At 43.3% G+C, this 21,522-nt stretch overlaps 2 protein-coding genes and 1 non-coding gene across 3 annotated transcripts; 2 read left to right on the top strand and 1 right to left on the bottom strand.

Annotated features, from left to right (window-relative positions):
* Positions 1–5,820: 5,820 nt before the first annotated feature.
* Positions 5,821–7,961, bottom strand: LOC121437182 (heterogeneous nuclear ribonucleoprotein H2-like). The gene has a single exon (XM_041637033.1). It carries the CDS (start codon positions 7,933–7,935, stop codon positions 6,586–6,588), a length of 1,350 nt encoding a protein of 449 aa, XP_041492967.1. The 5' UTR covers positions 7,936–7,961; the 3' UTR covers positions 5,821–6,585.
* Positions 7,962–9,048: 1,087 nt separating this feature from the next.
* LOC121437290 lies at positions 9,049–9,149 on the top strand. Its single transcript, XR_005972952.1, has one exon. It is a non-coding gene; the product is annotated as a small nucleolar RNA U13 (small nucleolar RNA).
* Positions 9,150–12,104: 2,955 nt separating this feature from the next.
* Positions 12,105–21,264, top strand: LOC121437100 (alpha-galactosidase A-like). Its single transcript, XM_041636939.1, is given in 8 exon segments — positions 12,105–12,422; positions 15,122–15,222; positions 15,225–15,295; positions 16,365–16,542; positions 17,221–17,312; positions 18,875–19,036; positions 20,172–20,369; positions 21,001–21,264. Coding segments are annotated over 8 exon segments (1,260 nt in total). The 5' UTR covers positions 12,105–12,228.
* Positions 21,265–21,522: the final 258 nt, after the last annotated feature.

Below are 21,522 nucleotides of genomic sequence, written 5' to 3'. Positions count from 1 at the left end.
TATCCCTCTCTTAGCTCTGCAGACACCTTAAGCGTCTTCCTTTCCTTGCCGCGTCCGCCATTCATCACTCTTGACCACTCCCCCATTTGCTTCGGTAACCCGGTGCCACCCCACCCCATCCCACCCCACCCCCTCAGGCTCTAGCCGCCATTTCCTGGCAGCCTCTTCCCAACTCCTGTCCCTGAATTGGAAGATGCTGGGGGGAGCGGGTTGTTTAAGGGCCCCCGGAAATCTGGAGAGGAACAGATGGATTCGGGGCCAAATTCTCCCCAACCTCCTGAGCCCCAGCCCCCACTCCCATCCCCCTTACTGTGAGCTCCGGAGTGAGAACCAGCTTGCAGACTGAGAGAGGTTCCAGTGCTGCTTGCTCACAGATGCCCTCACCCACAGGTTCCCAGGAATGGCTACACAATCCCACGAGGATCCCAGACATGTCCTTCACTCCCCGACCCCCATTATTTCCTGCTTCCCTTCAGCACCAGTTTCTTTCCTCAAGATAGTTGACTTTCTGAGACTCAGTTTCCTCATCTCCAAAGAGTTCGGAATGGCAAGGAAACCTAATGGCATCGTGCATAGGAGAAGCAGATAAAGTACAAAGAATAGCAGAAAGAGGAAGGAGGGTAAAAAGGATTTTGGGAAAGATTCTGGCAATGTTCAATTAGACCTTCTAAAAAAAGGGTTAGGTGGGGGGTTGGAGAGATGGCTCAGAGGTTAAGAGCATTGCCTGCTCTTCCAAAGGTTCTGAGTTCAATTCCCAGCAACCACATGGTGGCTCACAACCATCTGTAATGAGATCTTGTGCCCTCTTCTGGCCTGCAGGCATACAGACAGAACATTGTATACATAATAAATAAATATTTAAAAAAAAAATAAAAAAGGGTTAGGTATGCTAGTGTCTGACATAGGCAAGGTTCAATCCTGGGCTCAACTTGTAAACAAACAAATATATAAATGAAAGAAAGATAGGAATAACAGATAAGAGTTGGTCAAAGCCAGGCAGTGGTGGTGCAGGCCTTTAATCCCAGCACTCGGGAGGCAGATCTCTGAGTTTGAGGCCTGCCTGGTCTACAAGAGCTTGTTCCAGGATAGGCTCCAAAGCTTCAGAGAAACCCTGTCTCGAAAAATCAAAACAAACAAACAAGAGTTGGTCAAAGTCAGGCACTGGTGGCACACACCTTTAATCCCAGCACTCAGGAGGTAGAGGTAAGCAGGAAAGCGTATCTCGGTGAGTGCGAGTACAGACTGGTCTACAGACCTAGTTCCAGGGTAGACTCCAAAGCTACAGAGAAACCCTATCTCAAAAAAACAGGTGGAGCTGGGCCTTTAATCTCAGCACTCCCGAGGCAGAGGCAGGCAGATCTCCGTGAGTTCTGTGCCAGCATGGTCTACAAGAGCTAGTGCCAGGATAGGCTTCAAAGCTACACAGAGAAACCCTGTCTCGAAAAACAAAACAAAGAGTTGGTCAAATAGTACATTAGAAATAGATAAATGGAATCAGGTGGTGGGGGCACACACCTTTAATCGCAGCATTTGGGAGGTAGAGGCCAGTTTGGTCTACAGAGCAAGTTCCAGGATAGCTAGGGCTGCACAGAGAAAACCTGTCTTGAAAGAGAGAGAGAGAGAGAGAGAGAGAGAGAGAGAGGAGAGAGAGAGAATCATAAATTGGACACTTAATGGAGCAGCAGTTAATCTGCTCGCTTTTCAAAAACGTTCCAATTTATTTTTGAGACAAGGTTTCTTTCTGTGGCTTTGGTGCCTGTGCCAGAACTAGCTCGTGTAGACCAGACTGGCCTCAAACTCCCAGAGATCTGCCTGCCTCTGCCTCTTGAGTACTGGGATTAAAGGCGTGCACCACCACCCAGCAAAAGGTTCCAATTTTCCTTTGCTTTATTTCGTTTCTAAGCATGCATTCCCTAACACTCTGCACTTCACTCTTTCTCTAACCTGAAGAGCATGGTTTTCTTTTTTCTTTCCTCTATCTTCTGCCTCCAGGCAGCTACCAAGATTTACAGTTTGCTGCCCTGAGATCTTTCTTTTAGATTAATTAAACTGTCCTCAAGCCTGGGGTGGGGTAGAAAAAGCAGGCTGTAGATTAAAGGCACTGGCTACTCCTAGAGGACCCAGATTCTGTTCCCAGCACTTATAGGGTGGCTCATTCTAGTTCCCCTCTTCAAGTTTCCACTGGTCCCACACACACAGTGGTGCACAGATAAACATGCAGGTGAGATACCTACCCATATGCATCATTTTTTTTTAATGTTCAGAAAAGGAAGGAAAGAAAAGGGATAATATGTTAAGAAGACACCATAACTCTCAGCTGTTGCCACTCAGTACCGACCTCTTCTTCCAGAAACCTAACTTCCATCAGAGGGCTACAGTGTGTGTGATCTGTGAACGTCTGTCCGGGCCAGTGTTGCGGAAGGTGGGAGTCTGGAAAAAGGTTTCAAGACAGGTCCGACCTAAACTCTCACCTCCTCTGTGGAGACCTTGTGACCCCATGGCCATTCTGCTGTGTAGTCACAGGGCTGCTTTGCAGTCAGGGTGGGAGCGGGTTGTAAAAGGGCTCTCATGATACTCAGCCTGGTACTGGGCAAGCAAATGGATTTCACTCCTTCACCAACTGCCAATAGCTCTCAAGGCCCATCTTGAGTGGGGGGAAATCTCATTTTTACTGAAAGCACGAGAAATCCTCTTGAAGGAAAAGGTGTTTCATTTGCAAATGAATTTGGCATCACATTTTCTTATTGTTTTGCTGGGGGGATGAGTCAACAGTCTTAGAGGGCTACATATGATTGTCTATATTTGGATACCCATTTTAAGGTCAGATGAATGAATTCTGGAAGGAATGAATGAATTGATGAGTTACGGAACCCACACACATACATAAATAAGCACATTAGCAGAACACATTATGTACTTGTTAAAAGACAGCTTGTTGGGACTCACTCCCTGACTTTCCCAATCACTTCAATCCATCTGGGGTGAAACATTGCATTCCCAAGGAAGCCTGAGATCATGTCGCTGCTGTTGCACAAACCACACCAGATCACTGACACAAGCTATTGTGGGAACAGTTTCAGGCCATGATTATTGTAGCTGACAACTTTTTGCTAATATTACCAGGTACCTTGACTCAATGGAGTGGGACATCGTCTTTACCTCTTCCAATCCTCCCCTGGGTAACTTTGGCGGTGGGGTGTGCCTAGGGATGTGTGCAGTACACAGGGACTGCTGTTGATGCCCTGACAGGCACTGCTGACTCTTTGCTACCTCTAATACTGGCTGCTGAAATCCTCCATTTTTTCCTTTGCCTGTTCTATAGAGCCTGATTTTTTTTTAACGAATTTATTGCGGTAGGAGACACACCATATGGGCAGAGGACAACTTGCTGGGCTCTGTTCTCTCTGGGGTGGGTCCCCAGGTGTCAAACTCTGATGAGGGATGGCAGGAAGCACCTTTACCCGCTGAGCCCCCTTGCTGGCCCCAATTCAATGGAGCGAAGGGCATTCTAGCAAGCCAGGATTCAGCTCTCCTTTTCTGGGACTTGGTGACATCTAGTGGCTAACTGGAGCTTTTTCACTCATACTGAGAGAAACTTCTGGAAAAATTACTCAGCAATGTGGAGAGCAAAAACGCTTTGAATTTATTTACTCCTCTCAGAAAGGGTTCCAAATGAGCTCAGGAGAAAAGGGCAATCATTCCAATCCGTTATGGCACAATGGCATAGGAGTCAAATGGATTTCCTACTTTCCTGTCAATTGTAATAGAAATGAGAAATAATTTTAAAAAAACAACCAAAAATATAAATTAGAATCCATCAGCGAATCTCAAATCTCACTGCCATCTTTTGTTTTAATTTTCAGAAACAATGCTTAATAAAGTATCCCTAAATACAGGACCAATTAATATAAATTTGGTATCTGCATCCAAATCTGTATACCTGTATACCACCGGATATTTCTATAGATGTTAAAGAATAGGCAACTCAAAGATCTAGTTTCTGGGCAGCTAGCTATCCAGAAATAGGTAGTTCCTGTGCAGCTGTTACTGATCTGAGGGAGTCCAGGATTAAAGATCAGTGAGAGGTGAAACAGCTACCCACCGGGAAACAGAAGTGTAAGATACCGGAGCAGAAGTGCCACAGGTGCTCAAAATACTCCCCTGAGGTGCAAACTAAGGTAAACAGACAATCAACTGTGGCTTGCACTTCAAAAGAAATGTTGAACTACTAGCACTGGAAGTGGGGAGAAAACTGGAATCAGAACGCTATCTCTTAACAGTTCCTTTTAGAGTCGGGTGGGGCTGTGGTGGCGCAGGCCTTTAATCCCAGAAGAGGCAGGTGGATCTCTGTGAGTTCGAGGCCAGCTAGTTCCAGGACAGGCACCAAAGCTACAGAGAAACAGTCTCGAAAAAAACAAAATCACCAAAAAAAAAAAAAAAAGAGAGAGAGAGAGAAAAGAAAAAAAAAGAATTTGGCCGGGCGGTGGTGGCGCACGCCTTTAATCCCAGCACTCGGGAGGCAGAGGCAGGTGGATCTCTGTGAGTTCGAGGCCAGCCTGGTCTACAAAGGGAGTTCCAGGATTGAGACCAGCCTGGTCTACAAGAGCTAGTTCCAGGACAGGCTCCAAAGTTACAGAGAAACCCTGTCTCAAAAAACCAAAAAAAAAAAAAATCAAAACCAGTTCCTTTTAGGATTAGACTTTAGCAGTGGGAGAATGGTGAGCTGTCTCAAAACGTGGCCTCGAGTAATCTCAGCACAATATCTCAGAACCTTCCCAGGATGGGGTCCAGCAATGAGTCTTTAAACACGTTCCAATGACACTAATGCAGTGTCAGAGAACCAGTGGCTTACACACTTTACATCGTCTGCAAACCATAAAGGGTATTTGAAGGTTTTTATCATCAAGCAGTGGTGGTGCACAACCTTTAACCCCCGTACTCGGGAGGCAGAGGCTGGCAGAACTCTGAGTTCAAGGTCAGCCTCGTTTACAAAGTAAGCTCCCAGACAGCCAAGGCTACACAAAGAAACCTGTCTCATAAAAAGATGGAAAGAAAAAAAAATCAAAAAATCAAATTGCAGGGCTAGAGACAGCTTAATATGTAATGCTTGTTGTGCAAACATAGAAGACCAAAGTTCACATCTCCAGTCGTAGTCATCCACACATGTAACCTCAGTGTGGCCATCAGCAGAGACAGGAGGATCACTGGAACTTACTGGCTGCCAGTCTAGCTGCAGGCTCAGTGAGAGACAATTGAGAGCAATAAAACAGGGTACCCAATGTTTTTATGGTGAACATGTGTGTACACATACACTTGAACACACAAATCCAACACAAATCCAACTAACAGGGATTTGGATGTAGACCTGCCAGTAGAGTGCTTGTCGTGTATGCAGGAAGCCCCGGGCTTGCTCCCCAGCACTGCAAAGTGACACATGGCCAAAATTCCAGTACTTAGGAGCTAGAGGCAGGAGGATCAAAATGTTAAAGTTGCTGCGGTGAACACATTTAATCCCAGCACTCAGGAAGTAGAGGCAGGCAGATCTCTGTAAGTTCAAGGCCAGCCTGGTTTTATAGAGCAAGATTCAAAACTGGCTCCATAGCTACTGAGAAACTCCTGTTTTGAAAAACCCAAAACATCAAAATTTAAATGTCATTCACAGCCTGGAATATTTGAGACCCTGTCTCAAAAAAAACCTGAAAATTTACATTTAAACTACAGAGAACTTTAAAAGTTACTGTGTGCCCATATAATAGAACATAATTAAAAAAAATCAAACTATTCAAGATTTTTCCAGTTTTTAAAAGGAAGATTTATTTAACAAGTTTCACTTAGTACAATACATCTAAATGGAATTCACAATACAAGGTAAGATTTAAACCAAAGCCTCAGAATTCCATACAAACAACATGACCAAACTCCTAAAGTATTGGTATCACATCTCAAAATTGTCCCAGATCTTTTTTTTTAAAAAAAAAAAGTGAAAGTGTACACTCACGTGCCTTACAGGATATTAAACCAAAAAGCTAGAATTAACAAACATGCCAAATGTTGTCACTTTGAATCATAGACACAGCTCCTATATTTGATTTTTACAGAAAAGCATGTTTCTCAACATGCATCTGAAGTTTTTGATGTATTGTGGTATAAGAGCAACATTTAACATAAGTGAAACTGCTTTAAACCTAAATATGCTTACTGCTTAAATACACTCCTACAACATAACTAACTTGAGGAAAGCTGAAAGTGGATTTAACAGTTATGGTCAATACTGAACTTGTTATTACGTCCTAGATGAATATTTCAGTGTTCAAAATTGCTGAGCTTAAAGTTTGAAAACAATCTTAACTTTCACTTTACAGTAAGCATGAATCACAAGCTTGTAATGCAAAACTATTAAACTTAAATTTTGTTCTTAAAAAAAAGGAGAAAAAGGAAAGAAAGAAGCTGACCAATAGTGATCAGAAGCAATTGTATTACCCATTTACCGAGCATACTGGATATGCTGGACATCCTTCCTACTCTATCCAGTTCCTATAAATGCACAGCTGTTATTCCTGGAGCTGTTTGATGTTCCTTCTCTCCCTAAGCAAGGTTTGACTGATAGTCACTCGAGTTTTCCTGAAGAACTTGGTCATATCCACTCATACTGCTCTGACCTCCATATCCACCACCATACCCACCACTCAGCTGCTGGCTGGCAGGACCTCCATAACTAGACTGGTTGGATAAACCCATCCCTCCCATCATCTGGCTACCATAAGCACCACCGCTTGCCCCTGCTGTAGAATTCAGAAAGAGCTCTACGTAGCTATGATCGTAAGCTCCTCCGCTTGTCCCTGCAGTAGAATTCAAGAAGAGCTCCACATATCTGTGCTGCATATTAGCTTTATCTTTTGCCATAGCTGCCACGGCATCTTCATGAGTAGCAAACTCAACATCTGCCTCGCCTGTAACTCTGCCATCAGGTCCTATTTCAATGTGTACTCTCATGGGATTGAGAGGTGAGAAGAAATTGTAAATATCATTCTCAGTGGCTCTGTATGGTAACCCCCTCATGTGTACACAGTGCCCTGTGGTGCTCTGGAAACTGGACCCACCATCTCCGTATCTATGATCAGACATTCCTGAGAAACAGTAGTTTAGGTCTCTTCCAAATCTACCAGACCCAAAGCCATACCCGTCATTATACCCTCCATAGTCATCATAGCCTCCATACCCTCCACCATAGGCACCCCGCCTCATTCTTTCGAACCTAGCTCCTCTGCCAATGCTATTATACCCTCTTCCTGCCCCTGGCCTATCATAAGGACCCGGGCGCTGCATAGTCATGAGCTTTCGAGGCGGATCATAGTGGGTCCGGACTTCAGCTCTGCTACTCCTGAAGATCTCAATGTACCTGTGCCCTATTCTTTCCTTGTGTTTCTTTAAGGCCTTTTCAGCTATCTCCTGTGAAGCAAACTGCACGAAGGCCTCCCCTGTGCTGCGCCCCTGAAAGTCCACCGGCAGTGTCATCCCATTTGGCACAATTTCCAGCCCCGAAAAGAACTGAACAATTTCTTCCTTGCTACAGCCAAATGGGAGTCCTCTAAGCCGTACAAAGCCATCATTGGCAGTATCAGGACTATTCGGACCTGTATGCTTTAACACCCAATCCATTTCAACACTGTTGGACTTGAATACTTCAACATATCTGTGTCCCATGGTTTCTCTGTCTTTCTTTAAAGCCAATTTCACTTCATCTTCAGATTCAAGTTCGACAAACGCTTCACCACTTGGTCTGCCTTCTCTGGTGTAGATGAAACGAACACCTGATGTGCCATTCTGGATTTTGCAATCAGAGAAGAAGCGCATCACTTCCTCGGCTGAGCAGGACCAGGGGAGGCCCCTGACCTTCACCACGAATCCCTCCCGGCCCTCTGTGCTCAGCATCATGGTGACTGTTGGGCTCTTGGTGGCAAGCTTGGTTCAACACAATTTCAATGTGGCTTTAAAAAAATTAGAAAAGTATTGTCATGAAAAATTGTACACAATATACTAAGAGAAAACAAAACTGTTATAGAAGCTGACATCAGTAACTTCAAAAGATAGCCACATGGACAAAAGGACTGCATAAAACTATTAATTCATTCAATTAACAATTTCTTATTCCATTTCTATATGCATATATCCAGTATAATGAATAGTGATTATTTCTTGGTAGCAGTACTATAAGACTTGCTTCCATGAATATATACATGGAATATCTTAGTACTTTTTTTGAATATTCTAAATTTTCTGCACTGACCCAATGCATTAACACCATAGAGAGAAAATTAAAATTAAAGGTAACAGGGGCTGGAGAGATGGCTCAGTGGTTGAGAGCATTGCCTGCTCTTCCAAAGGTCCTGAGTTCAATTCCCGGCAACCACATGGTGGCTCACAACCATCTGTAAAGAGGTCTGGTGCCCTCTTCTGGCCTGCAGACATACACACAGACAGAATGTTGTATACTTAATAAATAAATAAATAAATAAATAAAATAAAATTAAAGGTAACAAATAAAACTATATCTCATTATATACAATTAAAATTTTCTTTAAATCAAAAAACAAACAAAACTAATAAGATACAAGGCCATTAATATCCTAAGAATATAAACAATGCATGCAAATCAATAAAATACAGAACTATTAAAGCCTAAGAGAAAAAACATTAATGGGAATTTACATATTCAAGCATCTTTTAGATGCTAGGACCAGTACTCAGTTCTGATGCATAAGAATCAACGAGCCCAGAAAGGGCTTACAGTCCTAAAGGAGAACTGTATGCCTTTACCAAAGGTAAGTGCAAATACACAGAATAAAGGAGGATCGGTTGATGAAGTGTTAACAATTGGAGGCAGAATGGTTAATTGAATCACACGATCCTGATCCTATTCAGGGATCCAGAAACAATTTATAAAAAAAAATTAATAGAGTACAAAATGGAAGGAGACAGAAATCAAAAGACAGGGCTGTCAAGAAAGAGGTAAGATCCTGAGGGTTCTATTTAATACAAGGAGGCTAGACTCTTGTTTGGTTCCCAAGCATGATGATTCAGTATTCACACCACTGTGTGACATATACCTCCCCCAAACCTTAAGACATTGGGACATTACTGCTCTGACGCTGGGTGTGGAGAAGGGAATATATATATAGCACCTTTTATGGATTTTAAACAGGAGTGATGTCATTATAGCCCTTTCAGACTTATCACCCAGGCAACTGGAGCCTTCAAACAGAAGACCGGGGGGCTAGGTGAAAAGAGCAAATTAAAAAATGACCTCTTAGAGATGTGTCAAGAGATCCATTTAAACAGCAGCAAAGAGGTAGGGGGAAAAATGCTATCTGCCTAAATAATAAAGTGGAATCTGTAGGAATTGATAAAAAAAGATTATGAATATTAAGAGTTGATAGGTGTGGTGGTATTCAGGAAGCAGAGGCAGGTGGATTTCTGTGAGTTCAAGGACAACGTGATCTGTTTAGTAAGCTCCAGGAAAGCCAGGCCTGCAGGGTGAGACCCTATCCCAAAACAAACAAAAGAAGATATAGGACTAGCCAGACGGTGGTGGAGCACGCCTTTAATCCCAGCACTCGGGAGGCAGAGGCAGGCGGATCTCTGTGAGTTCGAGACCAGCCTGGTCTATAGAGCTAGTGCCAGGACAGGCTCCAAAGCCACATAGAAACCCTGTCTCGAAAAACCAAAAAAAAAAAAAAGAAGATATAGGACTGCAGGCAACTAAGAAATAATGAGTGGGAGAAGTAGGAAGAACACACTAATTAGTCAAAACATGCTAACACCCAATGGTCAGTCCTGAAAACCCATACACTAGGCTGAGCAGGCTGGAGTTGGATATTCAGGAACATGCACACTCGCCGCCAAGTAACAACTCAGAAAAAGAGGCCACAAATTTGAAAGAGAGGAAAATGGGGAGGTAATTAAACATAGGAGGGTGTGAAGGGAGGAAAATGATGTAATCATAACTTCAAAAAATTTAAATACAGCAGAAAAGGAGTATATAGGGAAAATGTCTGGGAAAGCTTCAAACTTCAATCACTGGAAATGAAATTTAAAGTAAAGTAAACATTTTTAACACCAATCAAAAACAGTGGAGATTAAACTGTGACAATAAGTCAACATTATTTACAACTAGAGTTCTCTAGAAGGATAAAAACTGCTAACTATTCTGGAAAAATATTTTCATAGTATTTACCACACCTTCTGAAAGAAAATCAATCCACTTCAGGTATGTGCCTTAAGGAATTATCTGAAATTAAGAGCAGGACTTATTGCTGGAAAGGCATTTTAGGGAGAAAAGTGGACCAGTATACAATTAATATAAAGTTATAAAAATTTTAAATGAGTCAAGACCAAAGCCATTTTATAACCTCAATTATGTTAAAGTAAAAATTCACATACCCTTTGACCCTGCTAGAGTTTCTTCCAGGAATCTGCTCGACAGAAATACTTAAGAATGTTTGCTGCAGCACTGTAATGGCAGAAAATGAGAAAACTCAATAGCCTTCAACAGAGACGGATAAATTCTATTTCTACCTTTATACGGATTTCTATGCAACCACTTATGAAAGACATTTGCGCTTACCTAGAAAGATTTCCAAAATACATTGAATGAATGGATATATACAGTATAATCCTACTCCTATTACAATACAAGCATAAAACACAGTGTATAAACGTGTGAGAGATGATCTGAAAGGAACTTCGTATAAGATAAATTTGGGGACCAAATGGAGGGCAAGGCAGCAGAGGTGGCTTTTCACTTTAATACTATACAATTTCGTAGTCTTAATCCTTTAAACTCACTGTATTGGAACAAACGTAATCTTAGAAAAAAAATACAAGCATGGGAAATACGACCAAAAAAATTTTAAAACCTTTTTGTGTGAGCTGATGGCGACTGGACCTCACATGTTAGCAGTGGCTATTGATGCGTTTTTCCCATTCTTTTTTTATGCATGCCTAACGGTCTGCTGAAAGAATAATTTGACAAAACATCCCAGGGACGACGGTGATTTCTACAGCACTCTGCCTCAATAGGTCCTCCCTTGTGGCTGGGAGGTTTTGCTTCCTTACATTTCCTGAGAAGGCCACCAGGACTCTGTTACCTAACGTAGTAACCAGGATTTGTGAGTTAAGAATCTGTGTATTTGTACCTGTGTTACAGCACACTTTTTGTAACAGTAATAAGAGCTGGAAAGTGTCCCTTTTAAACGAATATATTACCTTTCGAATGACCAAAATTCAACGCGTAGATCGTTATAAGCAGAAAAACAAACGTTCGAATAATTAAGTAAACGCATTTACTGGGCGCCTCTCGAGCACGCAGTAATAGCCCAGCTCACACTCTAAGGGTGGAATTCACTCGGGACCCCTCGCGACCACCGGGCGATTTGAACAGTTGAGCGCCTGAATGGATGGAGCGGTACTCCGACCGCGGGTCTCATTATGTTTTTGGGGGGTTTTCTCCTAACTCCGGGCCGTGTTTTTGAAACGCTTTTCACCTTATGGGTCCCTCTTGCGAGAAGAGGAGGAAAGGTCCCCGAGACCCGGCCACACGAACCGATTTACAAAAACACGCACACAGTCACGACCGCACGACCGTCCACCATTTCCCCACCAGGCGCTGCGCAGGCCGCTTCCCGACACTCGGGGAGGGGGAGGGGGGAGGACGCGGAGGGGGGGGAAGCCGAGCACGAAAAAGGCGGAGGCGACCCCGGATTCCGCTCTGCTCTTCCTTATCACCACCCAGGGTCCCCAGTTCCCACCCACGCACCAACCTCCAACGAGACCGGGGGATTTTCCTCCTTCTTCCCTCAAACAGCTATAGCGAGGCGATAGACGACGACCAGAACTACTTCTGCTCACGTAAGCGATTGATCACGTGAGCGCCTACGTCATGTGAGATCTCGGTCACGTGAGCAACTCTCGGCTTAAACTCGGGATCACTGAGGTGCCGCACTTCCTCCCGGTTTGGAAATGGGGTGGACCAAGGTAAAGAGAGCGCCAATCTTATTGGTTAATGTATGTCTTACGTGATTGTTCATTGGTCTACCGCTGGCGCTAACTGTCCAGTTGCCTGAGAAACGATGATGTCATTATTAAATAGTTCATCCATGATTGGTCCGCCCCAAGGGTAAACTTAAAGCTGATAGCTGCAGGAAACTGAACTAAAGAATTCCTGTGACCATGAAGCTTTTTAGCGGAGATCCGCGACTGGTCTGTGAGCTTGCGCTTCGACCCCTGGCTTTAGTTTTTTTGGGCGTTCTTGGGGCCAAAGCACTGGACAATGGCTTGGCACATACTCCTACAATGGGCTGGCTGCACTGGGAACGGTTCATGTGCAACCTCGACTGCCAAGAAGAGCCTGATTCCTGCATCAGGTATGAGATATTGAGTGGCCGTTTCTCTTTCCGTGTGTTTCTTTGGGCGTATTTGGTAGAAGGAATGGGAACATTTGAGCTGAAGGAGTAGATCCCCTACTGTTGCTGCTTCTTTATCCCCAACAAAACATCCATCCGGGATCTGGACTGCCCCTAAACTGTGAGCTGCCCCGAGATGAGAAACAGCCAGCAAGCCACTGCTTTGCTCCCTCTCCCTCTCTTTCTGCACTGGGAGCTTTTCATATATAATTTGGTTCAATGCAGACACTTTGGGTTTGTATTCTGCCTTTGTTTAGTGATAGCCTTGAGCTAGCCATAAGCACAATTGGAATGGGTAGGAGGATGACTAAGACCAATGTCATTTTTTCTTTTTGGATCACGGGTTCTTTGGCTGTACTGAAGCGAGAGTTAGAGAAACCATGAGATCACTGAGATGTCCCTCAACCCCTTTTCCTTGAGTGTGGCATCAGGCTGGAAAGTTGACCTGAAGGAACTTTACACATCAAAGGTGAGAGTTGAGACCTTGTTAAAGCTATCTGATGTTTACAATACTAGTTTGCAAACTAGCATCTTTTTTTTAACTCAAGGAGCTCTCTCTCTCTCTCTCTCTCTCTCTCTCTCTCTCTCTCTCACACACACACACACAAAGCTGTAAAATTGCTGAGCGAGGTGGCACAGGACTAATCCCAGCACTCCTGAGGCAGAGGCAGACGAATCTCTTTGAGTTCAAGGTCAACCAGGGCAACAAAGTGAAACCCTGTCTCAAAAAGTAAGACCTTTAAAACGGTTATCTCACACAGATGAACTTGCAGTTAAACCCATTCTAAAAACCAACCACCATTCCTGCCCTGACCTCCTCAATTAGGCAAATGAAACAGATGTCTTTATCCTGGCATGTATAGAAAACTGAATTGTAAGTTTAAAAATCTGTGGGCATTTTTCTAGGGAAGAGATTTTTTTTTCTTTTCTTTTCTTTTCTTTTCTTCTTTTTTGGTTTTTCGAGACAGGATTTCTCTGTAGCTTTGGAGCCTGTCCTGGAACTTGCATTTGTAGACCAGGCTGGTCTTGAGATCCACCTGCCTCTGCCTCCTGAGTGCTGGAATTAAAGGCATGCACCACCACTGCCTGGCCCCCTTCCTTCAAATTCTTAAATGAATCTGTAATTTTAAAAAGATTAAGCACCAAGTATTAGTGGCTTCTTTAAAAATATTATTGAAAACATAAAAAGGTCACCCAGTGGCGCAAAACTGCCTCTACAGGCAGCTGCCACAACACCCTCTCTATGTTCACAAGTTATTTCTCTGAATGCCTATAAAGATAAAATCAGGGTGTTGGTCAGACATCATAAAAGAAACCGGCTTTTTAGACTAAGTCTTGTTTGTTTTTCTTGATATTTGGGGACGTGGCCGCGGGCCTTGCACATGCTAGGAAAGTGCTCTATTACTAAGCTGAATTCCTTGCCTTTGGATTTGGGGACATGGTCACCCTATGTGGATCAAGCTAGTCTTTTGCCACCACTTCCTATTTTGCTGGAGTTACAGGCATGCAAGATCATGCCCAGTTTAATTGTTTTTTAAATTGGGCTGGGGTGGCCAGGCGGTGGTGGCGCACGTCCTTTAATCCCAGCACTCGGGAGGCAGAGGCAGGCGGATCTCTGAGTTTGAGACCAGCCTGGTCTACAAGAGCTGGGTTTTTATTGTGAGCCTGGTGGGAATGTGCACACCTTTAATCAGATACAGAAGCAAGTGGATCTCTGGGAGATTTAGGTCAGCATAGTCTACAAGGCTAGTTCCAGGACAGCCAAGGCTACACAGAAATCCTGTCTCAAGAGAGAAAAACAGGAAGGTGATTGTGAAACCTTGTATTCTCTGGGGAAACTACAAGACTCATGGCATGAGATGGGTGGAGCTCCTTCTGAAGTTTCAAATAACAGTAATCTTTGTGTTCTAATGCCATGCTACATGCAGTAGCTTCCCTTCTTTTATAGCACATCTTTTATAGCATTTCATCTTTTAGGTGAGCTCTTCAAATCTTTTGCCAAATTCCTTCAAAAGTCTGTTTGGGGTTCAAGGTTTTCTGAGCCAAGAGTAAGATTATGTTTCTCTATTTATTCAAACCACTAAGGAGCATGAGAATTTTAACATGGTTGATAAACATAATACTCTCTAGATAGCTTGGCCTTTTCTGTTTGTTTTTCTTTCTGTTACTATTGTGAATGAGATTGTTTCCCTGTACACAGAGAAAGCTGGTGCAGAAGCTGTCTATTCTACTGACTCTTACTCTGTTGGGGTTCCTCTATTTGGATATAAGCCAGGCAGGCCTTAGACCTGCAAATCGTCCTGCCTCATTTTCCTCAATAGCCAGCATTTCAAACCTGTGTCACCACAACTTCTTAGCCACAATAACTTTGCGATTTTTTTCATATGTCTCATTCTTAGTTCAATTATTTGGAGGTTTTATTTCTTTTGTGGTTAGGGATGGAACTGAGGGCCCCACCCCTTGTGTGAGTCCTAGAGCAGAGATCATGGGCAGAGAGGGAGAGGAGAAACAGGAAAGAGTTAATTTTACCTCGTATGGGTTGTAATTATTACCACAGTATCACTGCATTTTTAGAAACCCAAATCCCAAAGTGCTTTACACTGGGAGCCCGTGGGCCTTCATCTCATGAACTGGAATGACTATTGGAAATTCTCTTTCAGCGAGCAGCTGTTCATGCAGATGGCAGAGCTCATGGTTTCTGATGGCTGGAAGGACGCAGGTTATGTATACCTCTGTATAGATGACTGCTGGATGGCTCCTGAAAGGACTCGAAGGGCCGCCTTCAGGCAGATCCCCAGCACTTTCCTAGTGGGATCCAGCACCTAGCTAATTATGTGAGTTTGGAGTGGAATGTTTCTTTACTTATGGGTCTGTGTGCACTTAAAAAAGCTTATTGAGAAACAGGCCACGTGATACTTCAAAATGGTTGCTGTTAGCTGTTCATTATATTTATCCTGATGGAATTATCATCACATCAGCATATACACATTTCACAATAGTTCCTGAGCCTGAGGCCTGTCTGTCTTGTTGAAACTTTTTTTTTTCTGAAACCACTGAATTCTCTAGAAGAAAAGGAGAGCTTGGTTGTGTCAAGCATGCTTGTATTATCTCTATGGCAACGTGACAAGACTACCACAGTTATACCACTAATGAATTTTAAAAAATGAAAGCGCATACATTGCAGAGACTACTAAAGACAGAAGAAGCCTGATGTTAGCTAAGGGTCATTAAGCAGGTTTTATTCAGGACTGTAGGAAAAAGGGTCAATCCAGGTGGACAAATGAGAATCTACAACCAATGAGCAAATACTGGGAGTTCAGTAGATGGAAAACTACTGGAAAGGAGACATCAAGTCAGGAAATGGTATGACTTAGCAGGATTCTTGCATTAAGTAAGCTCACCCAGATTCAGAGAGGCTTAACTGAAATGTAGTTAGCCTTTCTCAAGATAAATCTGTTGTCAGGCAGTGGTGGCGCATGCCTTTAATCCCAGCACTCCGCAGGCAGAGGCAGGTGCATCTCTGAGTTTGAGGCAAGGCTGGTCTACAGAGAGTTCCAGGACGCCAGGGCTATTACACAGAGAAACCCTGTTTTGAAAAACTTAAAAAAAAAAGATAAATTTGTTCCAGTTTTGGAAAGAGACTGTGGGATCCCATGAGGAATATTAAAGTGGTCACAGCTTTTCCTCACTTCTGTGCTCCAGTTCACCATGTATAGTTAGAACTCTCTTAGCAGAGCTGGAGGATTTGTGCTCTGCTTCCAGCAAACTCAGCTAAGAAACTGGAGTGGTTTAGGGAAGCCCCGAAGCCTTGGGGAAAGCTCACAGCTCTCTGCTCTTAGCCTTAGTAAGTTAGCCTCCTGTTTTAGAAAACTACTTCCTGATTCATCTTTCTTCTCATTTCAGGTCCACAGCAAAGGATTGAAGCTAGGAATTTATGCAGATGTTGGGAATAAAACCTGTGCAGGTTTCCCTGGGAGTTTTGGATACTATGACATTGATGCCCAGACATTTGCTGACTGGGGTATAGATCTGCTAAAATTTGATGGTTGTCACTGTGACAGCATGACGTCCTTGGCAGATGGTATGTTTTTTCATTACATTTATTTTTAAAATTATGTTATAGTCAACAAAATCAAAATTGTGTGTGTGTGACTGACTGTTTTGTGTGGGGGTGTGTGCTATGATGCCTGTTGAAGTCAGAGTGTCGACAACTTGCAGGAATTGGTTCTCTCCAACCTTTCGAGTTCCAGGGATCAAACTCAGGTCATCAGGTTTGCCTGCAAGTACTTTACTGGCTGAACCATTTTACCAGCCCAAATAATATGGTTTCTTCCAGAAATACAGCCATAATCATTTCTCAGACTTTTGGTTAACATCAGCTGAAAGATCAAGCCACAGAGACAAGAACTTGAGGGCCACAGGGAAGCTGAGCCTTAAAAGAAATAATCCCGGTCATTTATTCATACATGTGGAATTCATCCATGCCTAACCATGGCATATATTGTGCACTTGTGATTCAAGGACTCTGAAAATGAATTATAATGAGTAATTCTAACTAAATCCTACCTGCTGCTTTACCCCTGCTTTTCCCTCTATCTGCATCCTCTCTGCACCACCTCCTCATTGCAATCCCAGCAGAGAGTAGCCTGTCCCTGTCACTGCTTTATAATATAGACATGGATTGGAGCTTCTTCAAATGTTCAGCACGAGCTGGGGATTTCCTTCTCTCCCTTATTTTACCCATTGTTTTCTCACACAGGTTATAAGTACATGTCCTTGGCCTTGAACAGGACTGGGAGAAGCATTGTGTACTCCTGTGAGTGGCCTCTTTATATAAGACCTTTTCAGAAGGTGAGCTAGTGAGCCCAGAATCTAAATTTCAGAACGCTTATAATTACAGCCGAAGCTTCCGCTAACCAGAAAACTGTGTTTGATTTCTTTCCCCTTTTATTTCACTGTTCACCAGAAAATCCTGCCAATGTTTGCACCAAATTCTATCTTGAATTACTAACATCTGTCATCCCCACCACATCTACACTGGCATTCCAGGCCACTCTCATCTCTCACCCAGCCTGCTCTGACAGCCTTATCTCTCTACTTCTGCTCGCTTCCCTGCCCCCACCATTTTCCAAGCAGCAGCAGAACTGTCTTCTGAGAAATGTCAAGGGCATCCCATCAGTCCCCTCCTTAAAACTCCCCCCCCCCCGCTTTCCTTCCATTGCATTTGGAATACATCAGGCTCCATTAACCTGCCTCTTGGCCGCCTCTCCATCCCCCAACAGCTCTTTCCCTCCCTGCGCTATATTTCCTTCTGTTCATCACATACTGTATTTACCTTGTCGGTGTGTATTCACTGTGCATGGTACTGGGCAACACAAAGACATTTTCATAAAAGTCTATGTCTTTTCATAAAAGTTGCTGACATAAAGTCTTTTCAGAAAAGTTGCTGACAAGCCTGCAACCAAGATTTTAAAAGGGTTGGCTACTTAACATTGAAATCTGACCAGATGCTGCAAACTTGAGTCTTCTCCATTTTAAAATAGTCTGCTGTCCATTTACTCTCTCATCATTTGCTGCTTGGTTTCCCTGTAAGAGCGTATCTTTATTGTTTACTTGTTTGTCCATCTCCCCACTAGAATGTAAATCCAGGACGGTAGGTCTTTCTCACTGAATCAATCCCTATTATTTTCTTTTTTTTCTTTCTTTGTTTTTTTTTTTGGTGTTGTTTTTGGTTTTTTTTTTTTTTTTTGAGACAGGGTTTCTCTGTGGCTTTGGAGCCTATCCTGGAACTAGCTCTGTAGACCAGGCTGGTCTCGAACTCACAGAGATCCGCCTACCTCTGCCTCTCGAGTGCTGGGATTAAAGGCGTGCTCCACCACCACCCGGCCCTATTATTTTCTTGAAATTTTTAGATAGTCTTTTTCCTCAACATTGTAGCCCTTGGATATCACACCTACATATCTACATAAACTGATTCATTCCACAAATTACTTGTCTCGAATTCAGATTTTATTGTGTTTAATGGCATCCTATATAATTTTATAAGCCTTATTTCTACTTATTTAGATCATTGTAATTATTTTATTACAAAAATAGAAACATGCCCACTTTAGGCTAGTTTACAGATTCCAGTCAAAAACAAAGTTCTTTCATAATGCCAGGCAGTACGTAGGCAGTAAAGTGCATAGCCAGCATAAATAATATTAAAGTCACTTTAATCAGGAACTTAAAATTATATGGCCTACATATGAATTGAACATCTTCTAGTGAAATTCCCTTACATTTAGAACTCCAGGCTTTGTTATTTGTTATGGGGAGACTTTTGATCTGTATACTATAGAGGCCATCAGTGCCTCCTTTAAACAGGATCATTAGCATCTCATAACAAGTTAACCAATTCTGTCTTTTTATAGCCCAATTATACAGATATCCAATATTATTGCAATCACTGGAGAAATTATGATGATGTTTATGATTCCTGGGAAAGCATAAAGAATATCTTGACCTGGACAACAACTAACCAGAAAGAGATTGTTGACGTCGCTGGACCAGGGGGTTGGAATGACCCAGACATGGTAAAGATCTGAGCCCTCCTCATTCAAGAGCTGGTAGCTTTGTTTCTGTTGATGCCTGGGTCTGAGTGCAGGACCTAGCACAAACCAAGCAAGGTTTTTAGGTTCTCCATGAGCACATCCATCACAGTGCTGTGGAAAATGGTTTCTCTCAGTCAACCATCTAGGAAATTGTTTAAATGTTCTGACAGATACTGTGTAGCTGGAGTCTCAGCACTCCAGAGACAAGCAGGAGAGTGGCTCCAAATTCAAGGCTGAAAGGTTAGCCTGGACTATATAGTAAGACCTTATCTCCAAAAAAAAGAAAAAGAACAACTGAGCGGTGGGGGGGGAGGGGAGCGGGGTTGCAGGTATCCAGTCAGAGAAGCGAACCCACAAAGAGATGAGAATGAAGTCCCAGTGCAGATTGACTTCGTCAGCCTGGATCCGACTTCGGAGTCTGATGCCAGGCGGTTCACTGTCAACATATTTAAAACACAGTAAAATTTGGGAAAAGGTTTCCAGGCAGTGATCACTCCAATCCTAGGTGTACAATAAAGTTTATGTGTGGCTACATTGAAACTTACACAGCAGAGTGTGGTGGCGCACACCTTTAAACCCAGCACTTGTGAGGCAGAGGCAGGCGGACCTCTGAGTTCAAGGACAGCCTGGTCTACGGAGCTCCAGAACAGCCAGGGCTACACAGAGAAACCCTATCTTGATTCTCCCCGCCCCACCAAACAAAGAAAGACTTACACAGTACGTGTGACCATGAGGGTGGGTTCCTAGCTAAAAGGCCTAGAATCTAGTGTGGTCCCTGGTAGCATAGAGGTCAGCAGAGCATAAAGTGTGTGCGACCTCTCCCCTAAGGATGGGTAATGGTCTAGGAGGGAGGAGTCTGGGATAACCATTCTGGGGAATTGGGGTGAGGTCTGCCTCCACAGATAACAAAGTCACCAGTTGTTAAAATCCACTCCCAGCTTTCCCGGTAGGAAAGCAGGTATTTTATCTCTTCCCTCGAGAAGAGGCCCTGTGTGTTGAACATTCCAGTTTTCCTTAATGCTTCAATGTGAATGCAAGGATCTCTGTGCCCCAACAACAACAAAAAAACCAAACATTTGAATTTTCCCTTGCCTCATTCCTTTCCTGTTTGTTCTAGTTAGTGATTGGCAACTTCGGCCTCAGTTGGGACCAGCAGGTAACTCAGATGGCCCTCTGGGCTATCATGGCAGCGCCTCTACTCATGTCCAATGATCTCCGACAAATCAGTTCTCAAGCCAAAGCTCTACTTCAGAATGAGGATGTAATTGCCATCAACCAAGACCCCTTGGGCAAGCAGGGGTACTGTTTTAGAAAGGTAAGTAGTACTTCCTGGGAGAAAACTGACCAGGAAGATACTATCCTGCCTTAAAGTTTATCATTTGCAGTATCTTATGATGGCCTTTTAATACTTAAGTACCAAATTATCTTAAGCCTAACTGTGATACACGAAGAAATGATTGGCTTATTTTTTAGTTGTTTTTCCCTTGAATTTGCGAACTGAGTAATTAGAGCTATTACTGAGTTTTTCCTTTGTTTGGTTTTTCGAGATGGGGTTTCTCTGTGCAGCCCTGGCTGTCCTGGAACTCCCTCTGTAGATCAGACTGGCCTCCAAGTCAGAGACCCACTACCTTTGCCTCCTGAGTGTTGGGAGGATTAAAGGCGCTCAGGATCCCAGTGGCTTTTTTTTTTTTTGCTTGCTTTTCAAAACAGGGTTTCTCTGTAGTCCTGGCCGGCCTCGAACTCAGAGATCTGCCTCTGTATCCCGAGTGCTGGGATAAAAGGCGTGCACCACCACCGCCTGGCTACTTTTTAATTTCTAAAACATCCTGCTGGCTGATCTTAATTTTTCCTCCAAGTTTATGATAGTTCTGACAATAAGGCTGAATATCAAGTAAGGCCAGTAATGGGGTCCCCACATGCTCATACTTCTTTTCTTGACTTTTCAGGAAGACAACATTGAGGTTTGGGAAAAACCACTCTCAAACTTAGCCTGGGCTGTAGCTGTGAGAAACCTGCAGGAAATTGGCGGACCTCGTTCTTACACCATCCAGGTTTCTTCTCTAGGTCAAGGAATAGCCTGCAATCCTGGTTGCATCATCACGCAGCTCCTCCCCGTGAAAGAACGGCTAGGCTTCTATGAATGGACTTTAACCTTAAAAACGCGAATAAATCCCTCAGGCACTGTTCTGCTTCGGCTAGACTATGTCTGAAGGTAGAGATGTACATTAAATGGCCAGTGTTACTAAGACCAAAACGCTCCCTGCCTCTTTCCTGTGATCCCTTTAATAAAGTATCCCAAAGTCATGGCCTTTAAAAGCTTCTTGTCCTGGTAAGTTTTTGGAAAGGCTTTTGAAACAAAAGTGGGTACTCTTGTGTCAGATGCTGCTAACAGATGCTTCAGGTGTTCTGGTTCATATTTGAGTAAGAATCCATAAAGCCAGGATTTTAGGGAAAAAAAATCTACATTT

The sequence above is a fragment of the Microtus oregoni genome, unplaced genomic scaffold (assembly GCF_018167655.1).
Source record: "Microtus oregoni isolate MIOR12 unplaced genomic scaffold, Mior012 000050F_ref0000143, whole genome shotgun sequence".
Lineage (NCBI taxonomy): Eukaryota > Metazoa > Chordata > Mammalia > Rodentia > Cricetidae > Microtus > Microtus oregoni.
Note: the sequence above shows the minus strand (reverse complement) of the source record. Positions and strands in the feature narration are given on the sequence as shown.

Coding starts and splice junctions, on each gene's coding strand:
- LOC121437182 (XM_041637033.1), bottom strand. CDS start 7,935: ATGATGCTGAGCACAGAGGGCCGGGAGGGATTCGTGGTGAAGGTCAGG.